Below are 24,460 nucleotides of genomic sequence, written 5' to 3' on the forward strand. Positions count from 1 at the left end.
CTTGTTTGTAGGTCTTTCTGCTTTCAGTTTTGTCTTCAGTAACTGAAAAGCATGCTCAATTGGGTTGAGGTCATCGGACATTTAAGAACATTTAATTTCTTTGCCTTGAGAAGTCCTTGGGTTGCTTTCGCGGTATGTTTTGGGTCATTATCCAGCTGTACTGTGAAGCACCGTCCTATCAGACTCTGAGCAGAAAGTATATACTCTGAGCAGGATGAATGCTTCAGAATTCATCCTGCTACTTCTATTAGCAGTCACATCATCAATAAACACCAGTGACCCAGTTCCATTGGCAGCCATACATGCCCATGCCATAACACTGCCTCCACATGTTTGACAGATGATGTGGTATGCTTTGGAACATGAGCCCTTCCTTTCCTTCTCCATTCACTTCTCTTCCAACCATTCTGGTACAATTTAATTCAATTCAATTCAATTCATTTTTATTTGTATAGCGCTTTTTACAAAGGTCATTGTCTCAAAGCAGCTTTACACAAACAAAAGTAAAGTGAAGTGTGTGTGTGTGCCGTCTCTGATGAGCAAGCAGGGCGACGGTGGCAAGGAAAAAAAATCAATTTAATCTTGCATCAGAACTGGTCAGGCTTTTTTTTTTTTTCAGCAAAGTCTAATCTGGTCTTCCTGTTCTTGAGTGTTACCAGTGGTTTGCATCTTGAGGTAAACCGTCTGTATTTACATTCATGAAGGTGTCTATTGATTGTAGCCTTTGACAATGATACGCCTACCTCCTACAGAGTGTTCTTGACTTGGCTAGACGATGTGAAGGGGTTTTTCTTCAACAAGGAAGGAATTCTTTTGGTGTTGCTGAGCTTGCCAGTGCATTCCTTCTTTTTAAGAATGTACCAAATTGTTGATTAGGCCACTCTTAAAGTTTCTGCTGTCTCTCTGATAGGTCTGTTTTGATTTTTCATCCTAATAATGGCCGCCTTCACTTGCATCTTTGGATCGTATATTGAGAGTTCCCATGAACAGCTACCAAATGCAAATTCAACGCTTGGAATCAATTCCAGACCTTTCATCTCCTTAATCTGTCATGAAATAATGAGGAAACAGGCCACAGCTGGCATTGAAACTGCTTATTAGTCAATTGTCCAATTACTTTTGAGCCAATTACTTTTGGAGGGAGTCTGTAAAAAAATGGCTGTAATTCCTAAATGGTTAATGCAATATTTTTGTTAAACCCCTTGAATTAAAGCTGAAAGTCTACACTTCAATCACATCTTGACTGCTTCATTTCAAATCCATTGTGGTGGTGTACAGAGGCAAAATTAAAAAAAAATGTGTCACTGTCCAAATACTTATGGACCTGACTGCAGATCACTCAGAATGGTGGTGATGAGGCTGAAGTAGTAGGAGTGAATCAATTGAGTAGTGAGCTATTGAGCAAAAAGCTGATGGATTAAAGGATCAATCTACAGCAATCCACATTTTTTAATTAGAAATGAAGCTCAGAAGAAGTGAAAAGAATTCCTCCAGCATGATAATGCAGTTAGTTATGTAGTGTGGTTGTATATGGAGCAAGGTTATATATTGCATTTGTCAAATTAGCACCTGCAGCCAGAATAAAACAAAGCAAACACAACACCTTCACTGACTGCTTGTGCACTGAATTCGCTAATAAGAAATGAAATGCCTATTTTAGTCATTTGTCTTATGAGCCTAAGTAAATACTTGGTAAATATATGATATGCAGAGCTATGAGTTGTGATGACACGTCTGCCAGAAATAGCTAACTGTAGACCAGGAGTGTTAATCTCAGATCCAGCAGTGCCACAGCTCTACAGAAATTTGTGATTTGCACCTTCTAACACAGTAAATTCAGCTCTCAGTAATTAGCTGATGAACTGAATTATATATGGAATTGTGACCCTGTCATTGAGTCTTTATATGGAAATCGGAGAAGCTCTGGTCATGTCATGAAGGCATGCTTTGGCAAAAGTTCATATATTGAAAGTTGCAGTCTATCAGAAATGCTTTTGACTATAGCCTCCAGTATGTAAGAGCTTTAAAGAAGGGATGAAATTCCTGGCTGAAACTGAATCCCAAGATACTCTGGGCCAAAAACCAAAACCGAAAAGTAATTTTTAATGAATGAAATTTTTTTTTTTTTTTTTTTGACAGTAAAAATGGCAATATAAAGCACTCTTTACCTTGGTTGAAAAAGCATAGCTCAATATGCTCTGTTAGCCTACGAAATCCAACATCCTCAACAACAGAGAATGGTTGGTCAACCAAGGCCACGAATTTCCATTATATTTTGTCACATTTGTGAATTTGTTCTCTTTTCAAAAACTGTGGCTACAGATGAATTACCAGAATTTTTTTTAACATAATCTAAATTATTTAAAGAAAAGAAATTATTTGTAGTGTCAGATTGGAGACTTTGTTGTACGCTTTCTTCTCAGTCAAAATTCTTGGGTCTATTTTATGCCTGCTGCTTTATCGTGTCAGTAGGAAAGAAAAAAAATATTTCCAAACACTATTTTTTCCCCAAAATTTCAAAGTTAGAGAGAACATTTTATACTTTATTAAGTAATGGACCACACTTATGATAGACTGTCTGGGATTTTATCTGCAGAAACAGAAGAACTCTAGAAAGTTCTTCAAGATGTCTGGAACTCTCTACTTGTCAGTTTCCTTTCCCCCTTCACAGTACTGTATGCACATGTATTTCCACCTTATTGTAAGCCAGCAAGTTAGAATACGTTGAGGATTTCTGAAGGAAAGTGATAGTCAAAAATCTTTATAATCTTCACCACCAATGCTAGTTAGATGGCTAATATAAGCTTACTTGACAGGCTAGCAGAGAAAACCTTGCTTTATTGAGTGTAAGTGCACATTACAGTCATAAAACTACTTTTGTGTACAGGGTGCTACTCAGAAACATTACTCAAAGATAGCCCACAAGTCCTCCTCCAAGTTTGCAGTGCTGTGACACCTGGACTGGAGTCTGACACCTACACTGATTGCCTGTCCAAATTTAATATCCCATCTGGTCCTCTGGAACCAGATTTTGATTTCCTGAAAGTCCAAGGAAGTAGACATTGGTTTGTGAATACTTCATGCCAAGAAAAGCTCTTTACTGAAAGCATAGTGAGGCCCAGTGGTCACCTGTTATGTTCTTTGTGCTCTAGAAAGCTTTCATGTTTACATGAATAAGTCAAAGACTCCAGCTGTAACGATATCACGGCCATTACTCCCTCAGTCCGTGGTTGCATAAGCCTCAGTCTGTAAGTTTACATTTGTTGAGCTTATCAGGACCCTTATATACACGTGAATGGACTGTTTTATAAGACAGGCCTGCGTATTTTCATCAGTGTGATGTTTCTGCCACTTAGCTCTGATTAAAAATTTTAATTCATTCATACTGTGCGACGTCACACCTAATTGCAACACGATAATGAAAACTCGCTTTGAACTTTTCGGTGTCTATGTTTTGAGTAATGGGTAATATATCTTAGCTGACAGTCCTATCATGTATGGTGTCATCCCAAATCAGGGCGTATCATATCACAGAATCATATCCATGGAAATTGGAGCTAAAATTAAAAATATTACTTCATTGCTTAGATGTACTCTGCTTAGCTATGGTTTTCTCGCTCTGTGATATAAGAGGAAGCTGACAAATCTATTAATTTGCACCTCAGCAAAGCCTCACAACTTTTTTTTTTTTTTAAACAAAGGCTCCTCCTGTGTAAATTCATTTGACAACGTTGTGGTCCAGCACTCACAGACAGAGACTAAACCCCTATGACTCCCAGAGAGAGTAATGACCGAGATATGATTACACGTAGAGACACTGACTTATTCATGTAAACACGAAAGCCTTCCAGAGCACAAAGAGCATAACGGATGACCACTGGGCCTCACTGCACTCTCTAGAAAGAGCTTTTCTCTGCATGAAGTATTCACAATCCAAACTGCTGCTGGCGTGGTCATCAAAGCCAACATATGCAGGCACTTTACCTTGCGTTCAAGCTCTTTGAGGGGCACATTCTCATTTTTTTCTCATATATCAGTAATCAGCAGTGTGAGGAATCAACCTAAGCCTCCCTGCTGTGCTTATGAATGCTCCTTAGCTGTGGCTTGGATTGGCACGTTAAATGTAGGCACACAGAAGCCCATTCTGAACTGTATCTGCATTCTGCATTGTACTTTTCACCTCCTTCCGCGCCCACCTTCTGTCCAAAATTAAAATGAGTTGATGTGACATCACATGCCAGAAACGGAGGCGAGCGTCTGTTTCCAAACCTGCTCCTGCCGGTAAATTAAATATCAGTTTTCAAATCATTTATGGAGGCACCAGAGGTGGTAAAGTACCGAAATTCTTTACTCGAATAAAAGTGTAATTACTCATCTAATAAATCCTTTGGTAAAAGTTGAAGTAAAACTTCAAGTTAAATTAACTTAAAGCCTGAAACTAAAAGTACAAGAAATGCACAGAAAACATCTGCCTCGAATCACACTGATTTTAGTTACTGATGGTAAATTAGTGCTTCTTTAAAAAGAGCTGGGGGGGTCAAAACTTTTGAACAGAATGGAGATGTGTACATTTTTCTTATTTTGCCTAAATATCGTATTTTTTCATTTAGTACTGCCCTTCAGAGGCTACAGAATATAGTTACATGTTTCCCAGAAGACAAAATAAGTTAAATTTACCCTGATCTTCAAATTCAAAAAGTTTTCACCCCCCGGCTCTTAATGCATGGTTTTTCCTTCTGGAGCATCAGTGAGCGTTTGAACCTTCTGTAATAGTTGCATATGAGTCCCTCAGTTGTCCTCAGTGTGAAAAGATGGATCTCAAAATCATACAGTCATTGTAGGAAAGGGTTCAAAAACACAAAAAATGCTGGAAAACCAAAGAATTTGTGGGACCTGAAGGATTTTTCTGAAGAACAGCGGGCAGTTTAACTGTTCAGGACAAACACGGCACTCTTGAACAACTATCAGTAAACAAAAAAACACAGCTGTGGATCATTCAGGTAACAACACAGTATTAAGAATCAAGGGGATGTAAACTTTTGAACAGGGTCATTTTTATAAATTCAACTATTATTTTCTCTTGTGGACTATATGTAAACATCTTTTATGTGAAATATCTTATTCAGGTCAGCACTAAATAAACAATAACATGCATTTTGTATGATCCCTCTTATTTTGGTAAAATAATAAACATTTTGCAGATTCTGAAAGGGGGATGTAAACTTTTGACCTCAACTGTAATTTTGACAATGCACATTAATTGAAGCGCTAAGAGTTAGCTGCCACAATGCAAACTGTCTTGATAAGTACAAAGTGTACGTAGCAGCAGATTACAGTGAGCAGAATTACTCATTACTACAGACAAAACCAGACTTAAATTCAGTAGCAAAGTAATTGTACTTTGTTATGCCCTACCTCTGAGAGTCATCCACCTTCTATCAACGTAATGGCTTTAAATTGTCCTAAGGAAATGCAAGGTATCAGAGAGTCATAGGCAGCTTGTAATTTACATCAGCACCTTCTCAGAGGTTAAATAATTCCAGCAGCAACAGTCAGCGAGAAATTTGTTTGTCTTCCCGAGCTGTTGTTAGCTACTGGAGCCCTGTCAACGTTCACCAACTGAGCAGTCAAGGCAAGAATCCCTTTTGATCTCATGCCGCATAGTGCACTCTTTATAATGCTGGGCGCGCCTGGCCTTGAATTTAGAGTGTAGATCAGCAGATTTAAGATTTTTGCAGTGTAAACAAGAGATGCCTGCAAGGCACATCAGTTTTCAAAGGAATAAATAACACTATATTAAGCCTGCTTATGTATGACAAATTAGAATTGGTCAAGTGGATCCATGACCATTTAAGATAGGCTTATAGAAAAATCTTTAATATGGGTTGCAAAAGCGTATCCCATGACCATCTGGTATAAATGAGCTAGCAGGGCAAAGCCCTCTCTTTGTTGAAAGGAGAACAATAGATAAAAACATACCCCCTATTTATTATTTGCTGCTGACAAATGGCTTAAAGTGGATTATTTTAACTTTTGCAGGACTAAGAACAAGACCACCAATGGCCATAAGTAAAAATACACAGAATGGCATGAAATAGATGCTGGGGCTGATTTCTTTCTAGCACAGACTGTAGATTTGCACAGCCTATCAGTGGCAGTCATGTCAGGTAATTACACTGCAAGCATAATTACCAAGCAAACATTGTCAGAATCAAAATACGAAGAATCAAACACTGTCAGAATCAAAATGCGAAAAAGAAAACATCAGATTCAAAATACGAAAAAGCAAACATTGTCAGATTCAAAATAGGAAATTACACAAAGGAACAAACAACAGTACTGTGTTGTGTGCGTAAAAGCTGACTAACAGCAAGTGCAGTTTTGTGTTTCGCATGTTTACTATTCAGGAGAGACATGACATTATTAGGGACTTGAAACACTTGATTTAAAAAATATATATCTATCACAAATGGTGCTGCCTGTATATCTTTCAATGGGTGTTTTTCTGTTAGTTTTTATGCCTATGATGAGACACAATGCTAAAAGGCTGAACCATAATGGTTTCATAATAGTAACACTGAGTTACTGATAGCTAGTACAATTTTTGTCTCTCCCATTCAATAGCATGACCAAACATCACTGGTGTGTCCACGTATTAGTCCTAGAACACTATGACTCCAATCTCTCAAATATTTCAACAGAATCCATTCCTGTGATTAAACCTATGGAGCAAAAAACCCATTTTGTCTCCTCACGGCAAGAAAAGAAGAGAGACAAGCTGTGTACAGCGTTTTTTGTACATGACAAACAATCACATTCAGCCCTGTTACCCGTCCTTCTGTTGTGCTGCACATTTTCATGTTAGATCTCCTACAAAACGGGCCCTGTGCGGCGTTGGAAGTTTTTAATTAAATAAATGCTCATATTGCACTGGCACAAGTCCAAAAAGCCTATATAGCATGCAGATCTGTGAAGGGTTAGGGAGTAGAGTGTGGTTAAAGCACTTCCCATCTGGAATCCTTATGCAAACATGCAGTGGCTCATCATTTGCACACCAGTGACTACCTCGCAAGCTGATATACAGTGTGAAGGAGGAAATGCTTAAACTCATGTGACAGAGAGAACTCTAGTAGCCTTTGGTACTAATGGTGGGAGGACAGCATTCATTATATACACCTTCTGACTTTAAACAAGGTGCATTAAAGGCACACTTGAAAAATCTTTTATTAACAACAAAGGAAAGCTAGCAGGAAGGAGTTAGCATTAATTAAATGTGAACTTGCTAAATGGATCTCAGTGGTGTTTAAGACAACTTAGAAACGTGTATAAACTCTTATTCCAACAGACATCCACTATCATAATGACTAATTTTGTTAATTTTTATGTCAAGTTGACATAAAGTGACATAAGGTTTTGTTATGACACTTACTTTAGGACATTATGACAACCGTCTTTATCACTCAGTGTACTTCTAGTAATTTCATTTGACTGTTTCATATGATTTTTTTTTAAATGAACATCTATGACAATGTCATGACACCCTAATGACAGAGTTGCTCAGACATTTATTTTCCCTTACTCAAGTAACTTGAGTTGAATTTTTACTATTATAAGCTGTATATATATATTTTTTTTTTGGCCCTTAAGCAAAGTGAAATTCATTTGTCAATTTATATGGGTTTTTAAAGTGGTTTAATGACAATGACAATAAGAAAATGACAATATGACAATACCATGACATAATAATGAAAGAGTTCTGGGTATTTGTTCTGACACACTAAATTAAAGTGGGTGTGGTTTTGAATGTGGTCATTACCATGATGAATCTGACATATCATAGTACCAAATCAGCTGTCATAACAATCCAATACATGTCAGAATACAAAGTCTTTCGTCAATAAAAAAAAAATGTAAAAAAAAAAGAGAGAGAGAGATCAGAATTGAGAGAGAGAGAGAGAGAGAGAGAGAGATCAGAATTGACAAAAGCAACCTTTATGACAGCTTGGAATAAGCTTTTATAAATGTCTATGTAGGCTTTATGTCAGTTGTGAGGACACCCTGATATAGGTCATGCAGCCTTATAAATGCAGCCTTTAACTAAAGTATTACCTAGAGCTGTCTTTATTATTAGAGACTGGGAAGTTTTACCACTCAATGTTGAGTAGAGTAGAATTGAGAAGAGCAAGTTCAGATAGTTTGGGCACTTTACAAGGACACCATGATGTGACTGCTGATAGAAGTAGGATGGAAAATATGTTTCAGGCCGAATTCTGAAGCATATAGAGCTATAGTTTCTGCTCAGATTCAGTTAAATGCTGCAAAATAGGACGGCGCTTCACAGTACAGCTGGATAATGACCCAAAACATACCGCGAAAGCAACCCAAGGACTTCTCAAGGCAAAGAAATTAAATGTTCTTAAATGTCCGATGACCTCAACCCAATTGAGCATGCTTTTCAGTTACTGAAGACAAAACTGAAGGCAGAAAGACCTACAAACAAGCAGCAACTGAAGGCGGCTGCAGTAAAGGCCTGGCAAAACATCTCCAGGGAGGAAACTCAGCATTTGGTGATGTCTATGGCTTCCCTATTTCAGACAGTCATTCACTGCAAAGGATTTGCATCCAAGTATTAAAAATAATCCTAATATTTATGACTGTTAGTTTGTCCAATTACATTTGCGCCTGTGAAAATGGAGAGATTCTGCAACAAAAATGGCTGTAATGCCTAAACGGTTAATGCAATATTTCTGTTAAACCCCTTGAATTAAAGCTGAGAGTCTACACTTCATTCACATCTTGATTACTTCATTTCAAATCCATTGTGGTGGTGTACAGAGGCAAAATTACAAAAATCGTGTCACTGTCCAAATACTTATAGACCTGACTGTATCTCATGGTTGGCTTGGGAATGTCAGAGGAATATGGAATCTGGAATCTGGAACAGAGAAGTTTTTTTTTTTACCTTTTCAGGGACCCTGCCTTTGCAGAGACCCTGAACCCTGGGGCATTTACCTTCTTCGTACATATCTATCACACTCAAGTAAAGACCAAAGACAACCCTCCTGAGACGGCTTGCAAAAGGTGGTCTTGGAACGCTTCCAAATCCTATACCTTTTCAGGGAAAAAAAAGGGCTCTTTAGATTGGTAGTTTTTGATCGTTAGCTTCTAAGAGCTTCTTAGCGTCAAAAATACTCTATTTCCAGTCACACCTGACAGAGAAAAACTCCATTGTAGGGTTCTTTCAAGAACCTTATGGGACCCCTAGCATGCTGCAAATCTGGAAAACCTTTTTTATTTATATCATTCACAAGAAATTTGGAGATGGGATTTTGAACAAGCTGTACATTGGTGTTGTACTCATCAATGGCAGCATCAATAGAGATTATGGAAATGATGACTTTAAGAGGGATGCAGATTTATAGAGTATAGTGCAGTTCAATTGTAGGGAGAACATGATTTAGTCCTGACTGCAATGAAGTAAGCAATGACTAAAAGGCATTTTTATGTGTATGTTTCCAGTCCAGTATCAACTGCGCTTTGATTCAGACTAGGAAAATAGACTAACAGGTGAAAAAGTGCCCTAAGACAATTTCTTCATTTTAACATGGCTCAAGGTCTATAAGCAAACACTAAAAAAGCATTATTCACATATGCAGTGACATTCAAATGTCTGTGGAAAAAAAACAGCCTGGCTTATCTAGCTAGCAAAAAGCTTGCCTGGGGGAAATAAATGAAAGGTTGAAGAGAGTTCCCAATACACTGCAGCAGCACCTGAGTACCTAGGATTGGAGTAAAGGCAATAATGGATTAGCATATTTATATCATCCATGAGAAATTCGGAGATGGCATTTTGAACAAGTTGTACAGCTGTTTCACCCTCATCAGTTGAGCACTGTTATTATAGAAATTATGTACATGACGACTTTAAGATTCGGTCTGTGAGGTCGAATGTTCACTTTCCTGAAATGCAAATCAAAGGAAAGCATTAAATCTACAAAATACAACTATCATCCAGTTATCCATTAGTCCTGTATTATACACTTGACAATAATATATTCATCTCGAGTACAGGAAAGGAAGCAAAACATATTATTTTCCATATATAACATTAAAAAAAGGAAACCTTTTTAAGAATGTCTAATAGAAATCCAAACTTTTTTTTTGCATTTAACACTATTATCTATTATATCTAGTAAAGCTATTCTACTCCAAATGGTCTGACATTTCATTTCATGGTCTCAGCACCTACGCACATGCACAGTGTGGGCTGCTACATGCAAGAACACACTTCCCCAGAAGGAGGAGGAGTAGGAGGAGGAGGAAGAGGAGGAAGGTGCTCAGCCCGCTCAGGGAGCGTTTCATAATAGACTATCGACTGCATTTTTTAAATTACAGCCCTTGAGTGATTAGTTTTAAAAAAATTATGTGTTGCCAGCAATGAGAGCAAATTAGAGAAAATATTAATTAAATTGAACCTAATTATAAATGTGTTGGCATAAGGAGTTTACATCACACTTGTCTTTTACATGACCTAGAAAAGGAAGATCAAAGGAATTTTGTTCATGGATTGGAAGAGTTCAATATTTTATGGTGGGGGGAAAAGTTCGCTTGAAAGGGGGCTCCAGTGGCTCACAAAAATGATGCAGGAGCAAACACATCTGTAATACAAATACCTTATTTATTACTATTATACATAACATACATGTCTTTTGGCTTTAAAACAATATATATATAATTCAAATATGATCATATCTCATACTTCTGCTTGTTTCTCATAATTTCTGATTCATTTTGGGGCCAAAACCTATGAACAAACTTGAATCCTAATTGGCTTTCAGCAATTACTGAGTATGAGTTTTATCATATCTTTTATGAAACAGGATGAGCTTCCCGTGTACGCATCTTAATCAGATAATAGCCTGTAGAATATCCTACTTCCAGGTCGACTCTGTTCATGCTGACATTTCTTTATATTTGGATTCATGAATATTTGATTTCTAAACTTTGTGTGATAGAACAAGGAGAAACATTTTAAAATACTTTCTTTTTTTTTTTTAATTCCAAAAATATTCTAAAAAAAAATTCTAAAAATTAAAATCTATAGTCAATATTTTAATTTTTTAAATATTTTTATTTTAAAAAAGTCTTTCCTATTTTATAATGTGCCAGGAAAAACAAATCAAAAGCTTTATTTTCCCATTCTCTTCAACACAACACACATACACATACACACACTATGTCTTTGTGCAAGTCTTGTGACAAACCTATAATGTAAGTTTAAAAAAAAGCCCTCATGGCTTTCATTTAGGATTTAATTGTTGTTTGGATGTGAGTTAATCATATACGTAAATGATAATGCCTTTCTGGTCATTTCCACCTGAAAAACAAGCCCACAAAGAAAAACTTTAATGTAATATTAATCTCCCGGCTCCTCTCTCCCTCTCACTCCACGCATAAACAATTAAGCGATGATTATTTCATGATGTGACCTTTTTGTCAGATGTTTTGCACACATATTTCCATTTTAACTGTCAAAAGCCAGCATAATACCTATTCCCGTTCACTGCCTATACTCTTCTTATGTTGCCGGAATTATTCAGAACAACAAGACAACAACAAAAAAAAATCGATACTGAAAGGTGCTGCTCAGGCAACACGCAGTTGCTCCTAATTGTGAGTGCATGCTGCGTTGTGCATGCTGTTACATGCTATCAGTGCCAGCGATGCACCTCCCTGTTCTTTTGAAACCTAATTTGCCGCGATAGAGGTAATGCAACATGGCGGGGATGTCATTATGCACCTGTAATCTGGTAGACAGCACCTAAGGGCCCTTTGAAATCAACCATGTGTTCAGGGGTCATAAAGTATTCACATTGATCTCTTTAAAAAACATGCCGTTACTTGACACTATTTTACCACTTCTGTAACCTCATGTAGTAAATTGTAAAAAATTTGAGCTATGAATTACTAACACCAGTGTTTTTGATGTTGTTGTTATTGTTGAAACAGTGGTGCAACATTGCAATATTGTCATGGACATCTGATAGCTTGGCATATTGTTCCCACATCCATGTGGATTTCTTCTGGGTTCTTCCAGTTTCCTCCCCATCTCACAGAAACATGATGGTAAGTGGATTGCGTACTCTAAATTGCCCCTAGCTCTGAATGTGTGTGAATGTGTGTGCATGTTGCCCTGCAATGAAGCAGCGTTCCATCCTGGATGTGTACCTGCCTCGTGTTTCTGGGATAGGCTCTGGATCTACCATGATCCTGACCATGCATGAAGAATGAATACATCCAGCGTCACAGTGGCTCTTGAGCAGTCCTGGTATTTAAACTTACAACCTTCCTATTATTAGCACACGGCAATCCATAAACACTTCCAGTATATTTAAAAAGAGGCCCATAGTTAAAGGGGCAATCTGTAATATTCAGCTTCTTATGAGGCGAATTGCAATTGCTCCCCCCTACACACACACAAACACACACCTCTGTTGAAACTCCATACACCTCAAGAATTGTCTTTTTAAGGAAAACAGGCTGAGCTCAGTTCTGTTATATCTGGCATAGCGTCTGTTTCTGGGTCAGAAAATGTAAGCAGAAGCTTACGCTGCATGGCAAAAAATGACAAATTGCCCCTTTAATCTTCCTTGCCTATTTGTAGAAGGCAACACATGCTACCTCTATGCCACTGAAGCCATGTGATGACCCTCACCCTGGAACGTGAGCATACTGCTCCTTTTCTCTGTGAGCAATTAGAGAAGTACGTATGGCACACAGGAAACCTCTGGTGGGGGGCATGTGTGTTGACCTAGCTGACCAAACTGTCTAGACTGTAAGCAAGAATAAGGGGGATGTATCTTCTTTTTTTATACCTAGACACGTATAAGACTGCATGTAACATTCCAGCATGCTGATCTTTCCTCAGGTATCATCTCTCTTTTTTTGTATTGACTAAGTTGACTAAAAGTGACCTTTTAAGTTAAATTTGAAGGCTTTTTAACTTATATTTAAGCCAATTGGATACTGAAATTGCAGTTAATAGAGGATATTGTGCTGTGTATATTGTGGGGAGTTAACACAAGACACTGTGTGGATAAAAATAAAAGCTCCTCAGCTTATGTAACATTTTGCAAATTCATTTGGAACAGATTAATGTGTTTTCTTATGCACTGACAGTTTGTGCTTTTTTGTACACCCACCCAGTCTTGCAATAACCCTCACCAAGGGATTATTACTTTGGGGTGGCTTAGAAGTCTCAAGGCTAACCTAACTAGAATGTGTAAATAAAAAGTGGCCCATCACACCTATTTGTAGTCCACAATATATATCAATATGCTACATGAAGAGATTTACTTCCTGAATAAGATATTGCTAATGTGGACACTTTTTTTCTATACTCTTGAATGGACGTTTGAGAGTCCAAATCCTCGGAATCCCAGATAGCAGAAGCGGCTCCAGTGGCTTACTCATTCCAAGGGATATGCAATGAAAGCATTCTGTTGTACTGCACATATAGCAGATCTAAAAAGTCTACACACCAGTGTTAAAATTGCAGGTTGTTTTTGATTTTTGTGTTAAAAAAAAACAAAAACCAAGATAAATCTTGCCAGATCTTTTTTCACCCTTTTAGCAACCAACAAAATTCAAGTGAAAAACATCAAGACAAAACACGTTTTAGGGAAAAAAAAAAGAAAAGAAAATGACAATAACTGTGTTGCACAAGTGTAAATATCCTTTAATGATACTTTGTTAAAGCACCTTTTGCTTGTAATTCAGTGCTCAATCTTTTTGTGTAAGAGTCTACCAACGTAGCACATCTTGCTTCAGCAATTTTATTTCACTCTTCCTTATAAAAATGCTCCAAACCAATCAAATTGTGAGTGGATCTCCCATGCACAGCCTTCTTTAAGTCATTCCACAGGTTTTCGATAGAGTTTACACTGGGCCATTCCAAAACATTGATCTTCTTCTTCTGAAGCTATTCCTTTGTCGACTTGGATTTGTGCTTTGGGTCATTATCATGCTATAAGGTGAAAATTCTCTTCATCTTCAGCTGTCTAACAGAGTCCTGCAGGTTTTGTGCCAAAATAGACTGGTATTTGGAGCTATCCGTGATTCCTTCTATCTTGACTAGATCCAGCTGAAGAGAAGCAGCCCCATAACATGATGCCGCCATCACCGTGCTTTAGCATGAATATGATGTTCTTTGGGAGATAAGTTGTCTTGGTTTTGCGCCAAACGTATCTTTTAGAATTATGCCCAAAAAGTTCTACCTTGGTCTCATCACACCATAAGACAATTTGCCACATGGTTTGGGGTTTTTAGCAGGCTTGGATTTTTCTCCATGAGACTCAGCTTCTGTTTAGCCACCCTACCCCTTAGCCCAGATATGTGAAGAATATTAGAGATTCTTGTCACATGCAGGGAATGACCAACACCTGCCAGATATTCCCGCAGATCCTTTAATGTTGCAGTAGGTCCCTGTGTTTTCTTCTTGTCTTTTCGTCAACTTTGTCAGGGCGTCTAATGTTTTGGAAATTCTTTTGTACCCCTCTCCTGATCGACACCTTTAGACAGTAACATCCTGTACACGCTTTGTGAGCTCTTTGCGGATCACGGCTTCAGCAGTTGGATAAAACCACGAAGATGTTAAAAAAAGTCCTACGGAAACAGCTGAACTTTATTTAGGATTAATCAGAATCACTTCATTGATGACAGGTGTATAATAATTATTTTTGAACATGAGTTTGAATGTGATTGGTTCATTCTCAACACAGTCACATGCTCCATTATAAAAGAGTGTGCACACTTACGCAACCAGGTTACTGTAATTTATTTTTCTTTTCCTTTCTTTTCATTTTTTTTCACTTGAAATTTGTTGCTCGCTGTATCACATTAAAGGTGGAAAAAGATCTGACATGATTTAGCTTGGTTTCATGATTTACATCACAAAACGGTGTGTGTAGATTTTTTATATCCACTGTATGTATATAATGACATTCATTTGAAACACAGTGACATTACTTCAAACCTGCCAGCCTCATTCTGTGACCGTAACCCCTTCCCTCTCAGATTGTGGTTGCTTCCCCTCCACACAGGTTATCAATGTGTCTTTTGATTGTTGCCTAAGAAGGTTCTTCATTTATATTCCTGAGTAAAAGTGGAGCCTCTGCAGATGGCTCATAGAAGGTCTTTCATAGTGATGTAGGAGCAGCTTCCACCAGCCACGCTGTTACTTCAGTCATTATAACTGAAAATGGTGCAAGGCCGAGCTCATGAAGGCAACTTCTACCAGCACTCTACAGATGTGTGTGGGTGTCTGTGTGTATGTGTGTTTGTGTATGTGTGTGTGTGTGTGTGTGTGTGTGTGTGTGTGATGGTACATGGGATAAGCAGGGTCACATGCACAGACAGTTTTCGCTGCAGCTTGGCTTGCCAGGGAGTTGAGCCCCAGTGCTCCTCCTAATTCTCAGATGGCAGCCCTGACCTAGTTAGCAAGATAACACAAAGATTGACTTGAACAAACTTTTACTTCTACAGGCAGCAGCAAGAGCAGTAATTACTGCACTTGGGCCTGACTTTCTTTTTGAATTTGACTGTGCTTGCCTCCTAAATTGAATAGGAGATTAACCCCTTAAACTCTGACCTGAAAATACTAAATCTACATCCGGATTTCTGTAGAAGCTGCTTTGTGGCAATGTGCATTGTTAAAAGTGCTATATAAATAAAATTTAATCAATTTATTTAGCTATTCATGTTAAGCATATTATTTAGTAATTACTACAAGTGACAGTGAAACTAATAATAAAGGTTTGTAGCTTGGGGAATATAAGTCCACCAGGTTGTCCTGGGAGTTTAATAGGGATAAGAAAATAGTATTGAGATTTGGGTTTAAAGATAGGAAAATGTGTGTGTTATTTCCTATAAGTATAAAGTAAAATTATATGTTTGGATGTGTCTTCTTCGATCTGGATCATGACAGCAGCCATATTTTGGTTGGTGTCAATAACTGGTGAGCTTTGGTTCTATAGATTGTTAAGCACCGCATGCAAGATATTGCAACAATGAGATATAATTTGGGACTGAAGAATTAGCATAAAAAATTTATTTTCCGACAGGAGTATTCTTAAAGTTTTATTTCTTCCCACATTTCAATGTCTAAAGAGGCACATGATGAATTAACACATGAATAGGCGAAAGTGTAGACATCTGGGGATGTGACATACTTGCAGTTTTACAAATTGTTTTATAACTCGCCGGCTGTTGCGTACGAATGCACTCAGCCGTGCCAACACGCCAGACTCTATAATTCTAACACATCGCTCTTTATTCTCAAATACAGCATGGTAGTCCAAACAAAGTGTGTTCACAAGTCACAAGTACATCACTTTCATCTTGAAATACTGTACAGCAACGCACAATTCAGATAGATAGATAGATAGATAGATAGATAGATAGACAGTCTTTGTATGGGGGAGCTGTCCATGGTGTTGAAATTACAGGCAAGCTCCGATTCTAACCCAGGAGAATGTGGCCATTTATTAAAAGATGATTAATAACACACAGATTTTCAATGTTCCTTTGACATGTTCATATTAAAAGGCCTAAATTACTCGGGAGCCATTTTGGTGATTTGTCAAGACATTCATCAAACCGCTCAGGGAAAGACATCCACACAGGAGCACAGCTTTGGTGTTATTCTTAACATTAGAGTAGATTGTTTTGAACTTAGTGAACATTGTCTGTGCTGAAAGGTGAATCAGTTTCCCATTTGCCATCCAAATGCTCAGCATACCCATTCTAGTGGCTTTTTATGATAAATAGATTACTGTTACTTTGATAATAATTTGCAATAATGAATCAGGAATGCTAGTGGATAGTACTGGAGCACCCAGATTAATTATATGGCTAACAAGCAACAGCACTAACATCATTTATGTTTACATGCCTGGAGAGTAAAGTTGGAGCTCAATTTTCAACCCAAAGGCACTTAATGTGTAATGTGCACAATCAAAGCTGGTCTGGTGAGGATTATATCTTGAATTAGCCATGTTGGATTAGGAAAATACTCTTTAACACCAACTCTTTCAATCCAGTTTTCTATTAACAGTGAATTTAAGTCCTGCCTTAAACCAAATTTCAGGAGCTACATACAAGTGGCGTCTTCCTGTTTGCTTCCCGCTCTTTCTTATTTCTGTACCAGCAATTTTGAAATTATATAGTCATATCATATAGTAATAATATTATATATTATAGAAATTTATATAGTCTGCCATGTTTGTGTCTCTTAAAGAAATGTAACAACATCTGGTTGACATTTTTGGGAATTACTATACGTTCAAGTCCTCCTGGGAAGTTCGTATTTACGAGTTGGGAAGTCGTAATTACGACGTCAGGTGTGTTCAAGTCACTTTGGTCGGAGCAAGATGGCAGTGTATCTTCTCTAAGTTAACTACAAAAAATACAGCAAGGTTTTTTAACTGTACATCTAGAAAATTAAGAACAAAGACTGTGCATCAGGAGTGATTTTTAATCAATTTATGAAGCCACTGTAAACTTTGTCATTACGCGTTATATCGTAATTGTACAATGCTCTCGTATGTTGTGCAGGCAGTTAGCTTGTTTTATTGTAAATAAAAAAGCCTGACAAAGACATGTCACTGCTAAACACCCATTCACTTTCAACCAATTTACCATCAACTACAGACATTCATCGAAAACATCGATTCCACCATGTTTTCTTACTGACACGCCCCCAACTCGTAAACTCTGAGCTCAAAGAAAATCCCGTTTCCACTCGTAATTATGACTTTGTGGTAGCGTTCATGTGCATTCAACTCATAAATACGATCTTTCTGATATGGCTTGAATGCACCATTAGTTATGTTGTTCAATTCAATTCAATTTTATTTGTATAGCACTTTTAAGAATTGTCTGTGTTTCCACACATCACTGTGTGCATTCAAAGCCATAGTTAGTTAGCTAGTGGCACTTCTCTGGCTAAAGAATAACAGGCTTCAGTAAACCACTCTCTAACTCTGAAATGAGTGGCATTGTGTAGTATCTGTAGGCCATAGATTCCCACTCTTAATGCCTTTGTGACCAGTTGGACCACAGTTTTTACCCTTAATGATACAGTGAACCATTCCCAAAATTTTAAATGAAGCTTATGGAAGGATTTACATTTTGTTGTTTAATATTGAACTTCTACAGATGATAAGTGTATTTTATGAAGTTGCAATGAATGTTCATGTACATATACTGTACTGTGAATGGTATATTGTATTGTGTACGGTCATGACAGACCATAGCTATCACTTATCTTTACTGGATGTAGGAATTCTCTAAATATCTCTTAGTATTGCTGTAATAACACAAGTACAGTTACTGCGGCTGTAAGATGGATTTTAAAAAGTTGCAAGTTTGTCTTTACCAAGGCCTTGTTTTTTTTCCTCTTAGTTTTACTTCCTTAATTTACTAATTCTCCTATTTTTAGTTCATCACATTAGATTTGACCTTTTCCTACCTGCTGTGATGGTGATTATGACTTCCTGTCATCCTTTTGTTTTGACCCCTGCCGTGCATTATGGCTATGTCTAAAAAATGATTCTCAAATGGCTCAGAGCACCTTATTTAAGTGCATTACCTCAGGTATGAAATAATGGCTTCTATACCATATATAGCTGACAATATGTCCAACAGGGAGCCATTTGGGGAGAGCCATTTGGGGATCCTCTACCACATTGGATAGAAGGACAAAAACAAAAAACATAAAATATCATTATGCTACATGGTATTGCTGACTGACCAAAATGTTCTGCTTATTTGAAAAGTACTCTTGGAAAAACCCTAATAAAGAGAGTCAGCATTTATGTCTATGCATATGTTACAGGTAGACATCCTAACAGAATACACTCAGAATCCTTTTTTCTCATGTGGAACTGCACTGAAGCTGCACGTTTAACCAAAATCATCATCATTCAACCTACACCAACAACATGACTTATTACCACGTATTCTTGGTAAAAACACTATTCAGACTTGCCATGTCTCAAACTAGACCTGTATGTATGTTTGCATTCCTTGTCTTCTAATGTTGGCTACAATCCTCCGAGACAGCATGCAAATTGAAATGCAGCTGAGAGTCCTGAATACATCAGCAGCGTAAACTGCTGCTTTCTGCTCTCTTGCTGGAGATATGGGACTTGTTGCTGATTGGAACGAAAGCAAAGTCTACCTACAGACAACGAACATTATGTAATACAGTGCATTTTAACCATCTCAAAGCACATATTTTCAGCAGATGGGTTCTGCTGCGTTAGTGGAATAAAATATATAAAAGGCTGCATACAGGAGTTATGGGTTACCATTAAAATAGAGACTAACTAATAAAAGAGCATTACAACGTCAGGCTATTTCAGCACATTGTAAAGATTTAATGCCTATTTGATAATTCTAGGGGGATATTCGGGGATGTGTGGATGTCATTGTGCTGCTTTTAGCATAAAAAAACCTAAATTAATCTAATTTTTGTTGAATATTGGAGGCATAGAATGTCTGTTTTGTGTCCTGGATTGATGCACATGCAAAAAGTAGTAGTAACAATAATAATAATAATAATAATTTAAAAAAAGGGGTAAAAATGTGCAACCTGCCTATTGTTTCAGTCACATTGACATGAGACCTAAGTGAAAGCAAAGATAATGGATCAGCATGCTGTGGTTAAGTGGGAGTACACAGCAAAAGCCCAGTGTTCATTTAACACCTACTATTCCCAGCATGCCCCAGACCTTTGAGCAGCAATTACTGCTGAATTAACACATTAAATCAAATGTGAGATAGATAGATAGATAGATAGATAGATAGATAGATAGATAGATAGATAGACAGATAGACACACAGACAGACAAATAGATCATTTCTCACAGCCTCTCTTCTAGTAGCAACACTTCTGTCTCAAACAGCTCCTACCTCTCTATCTGAGTGCACTAAGAAGGGTATGTAATAATGGTTTCTACATCATACCTAGTGCATGATATGTGCGACAGAGAGACATTTGGGATTCAGCCCGTGAAATCACTCGGGGTTAGCTCTCAGAAGGGATGAGTATTTTTCCGCAGTGGAGAGAGAGAGAGAGAAAAAAGAAAGGAACTAATGGCACGTAGCGTTCATTATTATTAACACAAAATTCTGTTTTTGTGTCAAACTGTTCAGTTTAGACGCTGAATTATGAGATATTTAACCTAGCAACCATTATAGGATGTATTGGTAAAATATTAGGCTACCCAATTACACTTATGTTGAACAGGTAGTTGTTGTTTATGTAATAAATCAGTTGTTATGATGGCGCTACTTTTTTTCAAGCTTGGCTTAAGCAGATGCTAGCGAATAGTGATGCTGCTAATTTTCTTCCCCTCGACACCGCCAGGCTACACGGTGTCAATAACCCACCAAAACTCCCTGACGGTTTAACTGTTATTTAAACTAATATTTCACTGAAAAAAAATCAGTATTTCATCATAAATAAAATATAAAACTACTTTATGTAAGTAATTCTCGTTGTTGTAGCCCACAGCGGGAAGCTAAATGTGTTGCTATAGTGACCAACCTGTCAGAAAAAGGACGGAAGAGAAGTTCGCACGCGCGCCAGAGGAACCTATAACGCCAGTGGAGTTAGTTATGGTTGGCGCTGAAAATGAGAATTTCGATGTAAATGAGATTATAAGGAAAGCATAATTACATGGTGGTGATGTTTCTGAACAGGTCTTCGATGTCTCCGCCGCCGCTGCTGCCGTTGCTGCTGTCCTGCAGAGCGAGCAGAGGGAAGAAATTCCCCCCGTCCGATTTATTGCAGTGAATGTCGGTGGAGGAACAGGTGCAGGCCGGCGGGCAGTCGAGCACCGAGAACACACAGCCGTGAAAGACGCTGGAGAAGAGCAAAATCCTCAAAAGCGCCACGAAACACAGCCCAACATCCATGGTCCAAAACCGAGTTAACGAATCCGGGGGAAAACAAAAAATAAGGGAAAATGTGCGGCGTGTCTGAATGCGGTTTGGGCTACATAAGAGCGCCTGTGTACATGCTGAGATGGGGTGAGAAAGATTAGTGAGGGAAAAAAATCCTTAATGTCTTTTGGAAAGTATTCCGTTATGAAGACAAGGTGAAAGAATAGCACCGGCTTTTCTCTCCACAGTCCATGACAGGAGGAGGCTGAGGAGCGCAGTGATGCTGAGAGTACTGACAGCAAGCAAGAGCATGAAGACCCACCTCCTGGCCAGAGAGAGAGAGAGAGAGAGAGAGAGAGAGAGAGACGGGGGTGGAGAGGGAGAGAGAGATGAGGTGGAGAGAGAGAGAGAGAGAGAGAGATGGAGGGAGAGGAAAGGAGGAAAAGAGAGAGAGAGAGAGAGACGGGGGTGGAGAGGGAGAGAGAGATGAGGTGGAGAGAGAGAGAGAGAGGGAGAGAGAGATGGAGGGAGAGGAAAGGAGGAAAAAAGAGAGAGATGAGGTGGAGAGAGAGAGATGGAGGGAGAAGAAAGGAGGAAAAGAGAGAGAGAGAGACGGGGGTGGAGAGAGAAAGAGACAGGGTGGAGAGAGAAAGAGAGAGAGAGATGGGGTGGAGAAAGAGAGAGATGGAGGGAGAGGAAAAGATGAACGGAGAGAGAGTGGAGACAGATGGACGGAGAGGAAAGGAGAAGAGAGAGAGAGACGGGGTGGAGAGAGAGGCAGGCTGGAGAGAGAGAGAGAGATGGAGGGAGAGGAAAGGAGGGAGAGAGAGAGATGGGGTGGAGAGAGATGGAGGGAGAGGAAAGGAGGAACAGAGAGAGATGGAAGGAGAGGAAAGGAGGAAAAGAGAGAGAGAGAGACGGGGTGGAGAGAGAGATGGAGGGAGAGGAAAGGAGGGAGAGAGAGACAGGGTGGAGAGAGAGAGAAAGAGAGACAGGGTGGAGAGAGAGAGTGAGAGTTAGAATTTGGATGGAGAGAAAGGGAGGAAGAGAGCGAGAGAGAGAGATCACGACTGATGTTGTGAGGGTCTAAAGTCAGCACCGAAGCATAAAATCTCTTGTTGAATCAACACCTGCTGTGTTTATAAGTTATAATTTCACACAGGAACAAAGAATATTTATGATTTACTGCCCACCAACAAGCACAGACTAAACAGAGTTCAGAGATAATCAAGTATTTACTTTCATTTCAGTTCAGATTCTGTTGCATCATTTAGTTTTAAAAATGGCTTAACAAATCATTGATCATAACCTCTGATTAAAATCTCTGATTTATTAAAGCAACATTTTTACTCCTGAAATCAATAAGAGTAAAATTCAATTTAATAATTTGTCCTGGGTTTTTTTCTAGCATAAAAACCTTTCCATGTATTTATTTAAACTTGAGTTTGAAGCAGTGCTTGAAGAGGGCCAGTGGTCCAACAATTGTCCTAAAAGGGTTTCTGCACATAAACACTTCACAACTGCACTATTGCATAAATTCATGCTTCAGCATTAATATATATATATATATATATATATATATATATATATTAATGCTGAAGGCATTTTCTGATGTAGTGGTGTTGTTTTAAGAAGACCTATACTGTAAATGCATGCTGTGGTAGGACAGTTTGATAAAGTAGGATGAATGGATTTGAGTATAGAGTACTGGCACTTCTTCTTTTGCGTACCAGCACTTCCCAGAAAGGTGCTCTGCTTTATACATACCTAATAACATTAACTAAATTTCATTATCCTTGTGCACAGCTGTCGTCTACTGTACGTTTGCAAGCAGCTAGATGTCCTACCTTTCTCCTGCCCTGTCTTCTTTCCTCAAATATAAACCAAAAAATGTGGATATTTAATATTTTTGAAATTTGGGTTGTTTCTTTTTAATAATTGAATAGTTTGTCTTTGTAATTCTATCTTCTTTATTAAAGTTATATATGGAATGTTTCAAACTTTGGTTTAAAGTAATTGAGCAACAGGATTAAAGTCAATCTAAATGTGCTGTCCAATTAAAGGTACCAAACTGTACTTTTCCCACCAAGGGTATCTTTTGTAGCCAAAGTGTGTATCTTTTACCTAGGAAGATGCATGTGGTGTACCTTTAATTGACTTTTAGAGTAAAGCTTTAAATGTACATAGGTTGTTATGGTCCAATTACGTAACTTTATTGTTAAAGTTATAAGATATGGGGAGCACGGTGGCTTAGTGGTTAGCACTGCTGCTTTACACCTGTGGGGTTGGGTTTTGATTCCCACCTCCGCTCTGGATGCTCAGAGTTTGCATGTTCTCCACGTGCTTCGGGGGTTTCCTTCTGGTACTCCAGTTTCCTCCCCCAGTCCAAAGACATGTGTTGTAGGCTGACTGACATCTCTAAATTGTCCGTAGTGTGTGTGTGTGTGCGATTGTGCCCTGTAATGGGTTGGCACCCTGTCTAGGGTGTCCCCCAACTTGTGCCCCAAGTCCTCTGGGATAGGCTCCAGGCTCCCCCACAACCCTGTGTAGGATAAGTGGCACAGAGAATGGACGTAGGGATGGTATAGGATACATACTAAACTTACAAAAGATGTACTTTTGATGGCATAACCCCAGCAACAAGGACAAGGACAATTTGGCACCTTAATTTCTGAAAGTTAATTAACACCAGGATTAAATGACGCTTTAATGCAGTCTTGATCATTTTAAACAAGGTTTAATATTTGGTGCAACCCTGTCTATAACAGTGAATTCATCATGATGAGAGTAATCAGGGTCAACCTAACTGCCACTCCAAATGCCACCTCAACTCGAACCTCACACTGCATATCCTATCCTGGAAAGTCCAGTTACTCCTATGCAATTCATGCAGACTTAATGAAACCTTTCTCATTTTAAACAAATCTTAGTAATAGAAATTTCAATGCAATACAGACAAAACAGTAATGTCTTCATGTGGTCATTCATTTTACATCAAATAATGCAGCATTGTCCTAAACATAGGTAGGTGGACCAGCCGCTGACAATACCCTGCATGTCCCATCATGTCCCCTAAATATTGTGTATTGTATGCTTGCTATATTTGAAATAAAAATAAAAATGAATAAATTAACAAATTTACCTTTAATCACATCTCAATATGCACTATATGGCCAAAAGTTTGTAGACACCTGACCATCCACTGTTTTGTACTTTTTGAACATCCCATTCCAGATTTAGTCCCCCTTTGTTGTTATAATAACCTCCACTCTTCTGGGAAGGCTTTCCACTAGATTTTGGAGCGTGGCTGTGAGGATTTGTGCTCATTCAGCCACAAGAGCATTAGTCATGTCGGGTACTGATGTTGGGTGAGGACATCTAGGGCGCAGACTGCATTCTAGTTCATCCCAGTGGTGTTCATTATGGTTGAGGTTAGGGCTCTGTGCAGGACACTCAGTTTCTTCCACTCCAAACATGTTTTAATGGATCATTTTATGCACAGGAGCATTGT

General features: G+C 38.4%; 1 protein-coding gene across 1 annotated transcript in view; it reads right to left on the reverse strand.

The window, feature by feature from the left end:
* Positions 1 to 20,982, reverse strand: part of ntrk3b (neurotrophic tyrosine kinase, receptor, type 3b) — a 132,797-nt gene extending 111,815 nt beyond the window's left edge. Inside the window, exon 1 of the mRNA XM_026930256.3 lies at positions 20,744 to 20,982. Within this exon, the coding sequence (XP_026786057.1) occupies positions 20,744 to 20,982 (239 nt within the window). The remainder of the gene's footprint in view (positions 1 to 20,743) is intronic.
* Positions 20,983 to 24,460: the final 3,478 nt, after the last annotated feature.

This window comes from Pangasianodon hypophthalmus, chromosome 11 (assembly GCF_027358585.1).
Source record: "Pangasianodon hypophthalmus isolate fPanHyp1 chromosome 11, fPanHyp1.pri, whole genome shotgun sequence".
NCBI classification, from domain to species: Eukaryota; Metazoa; Chordata; class Actinopteri; order Siluriformes; family Pangasiidae; genus Pangasianodon; species Pangasianodon hypophthalmus.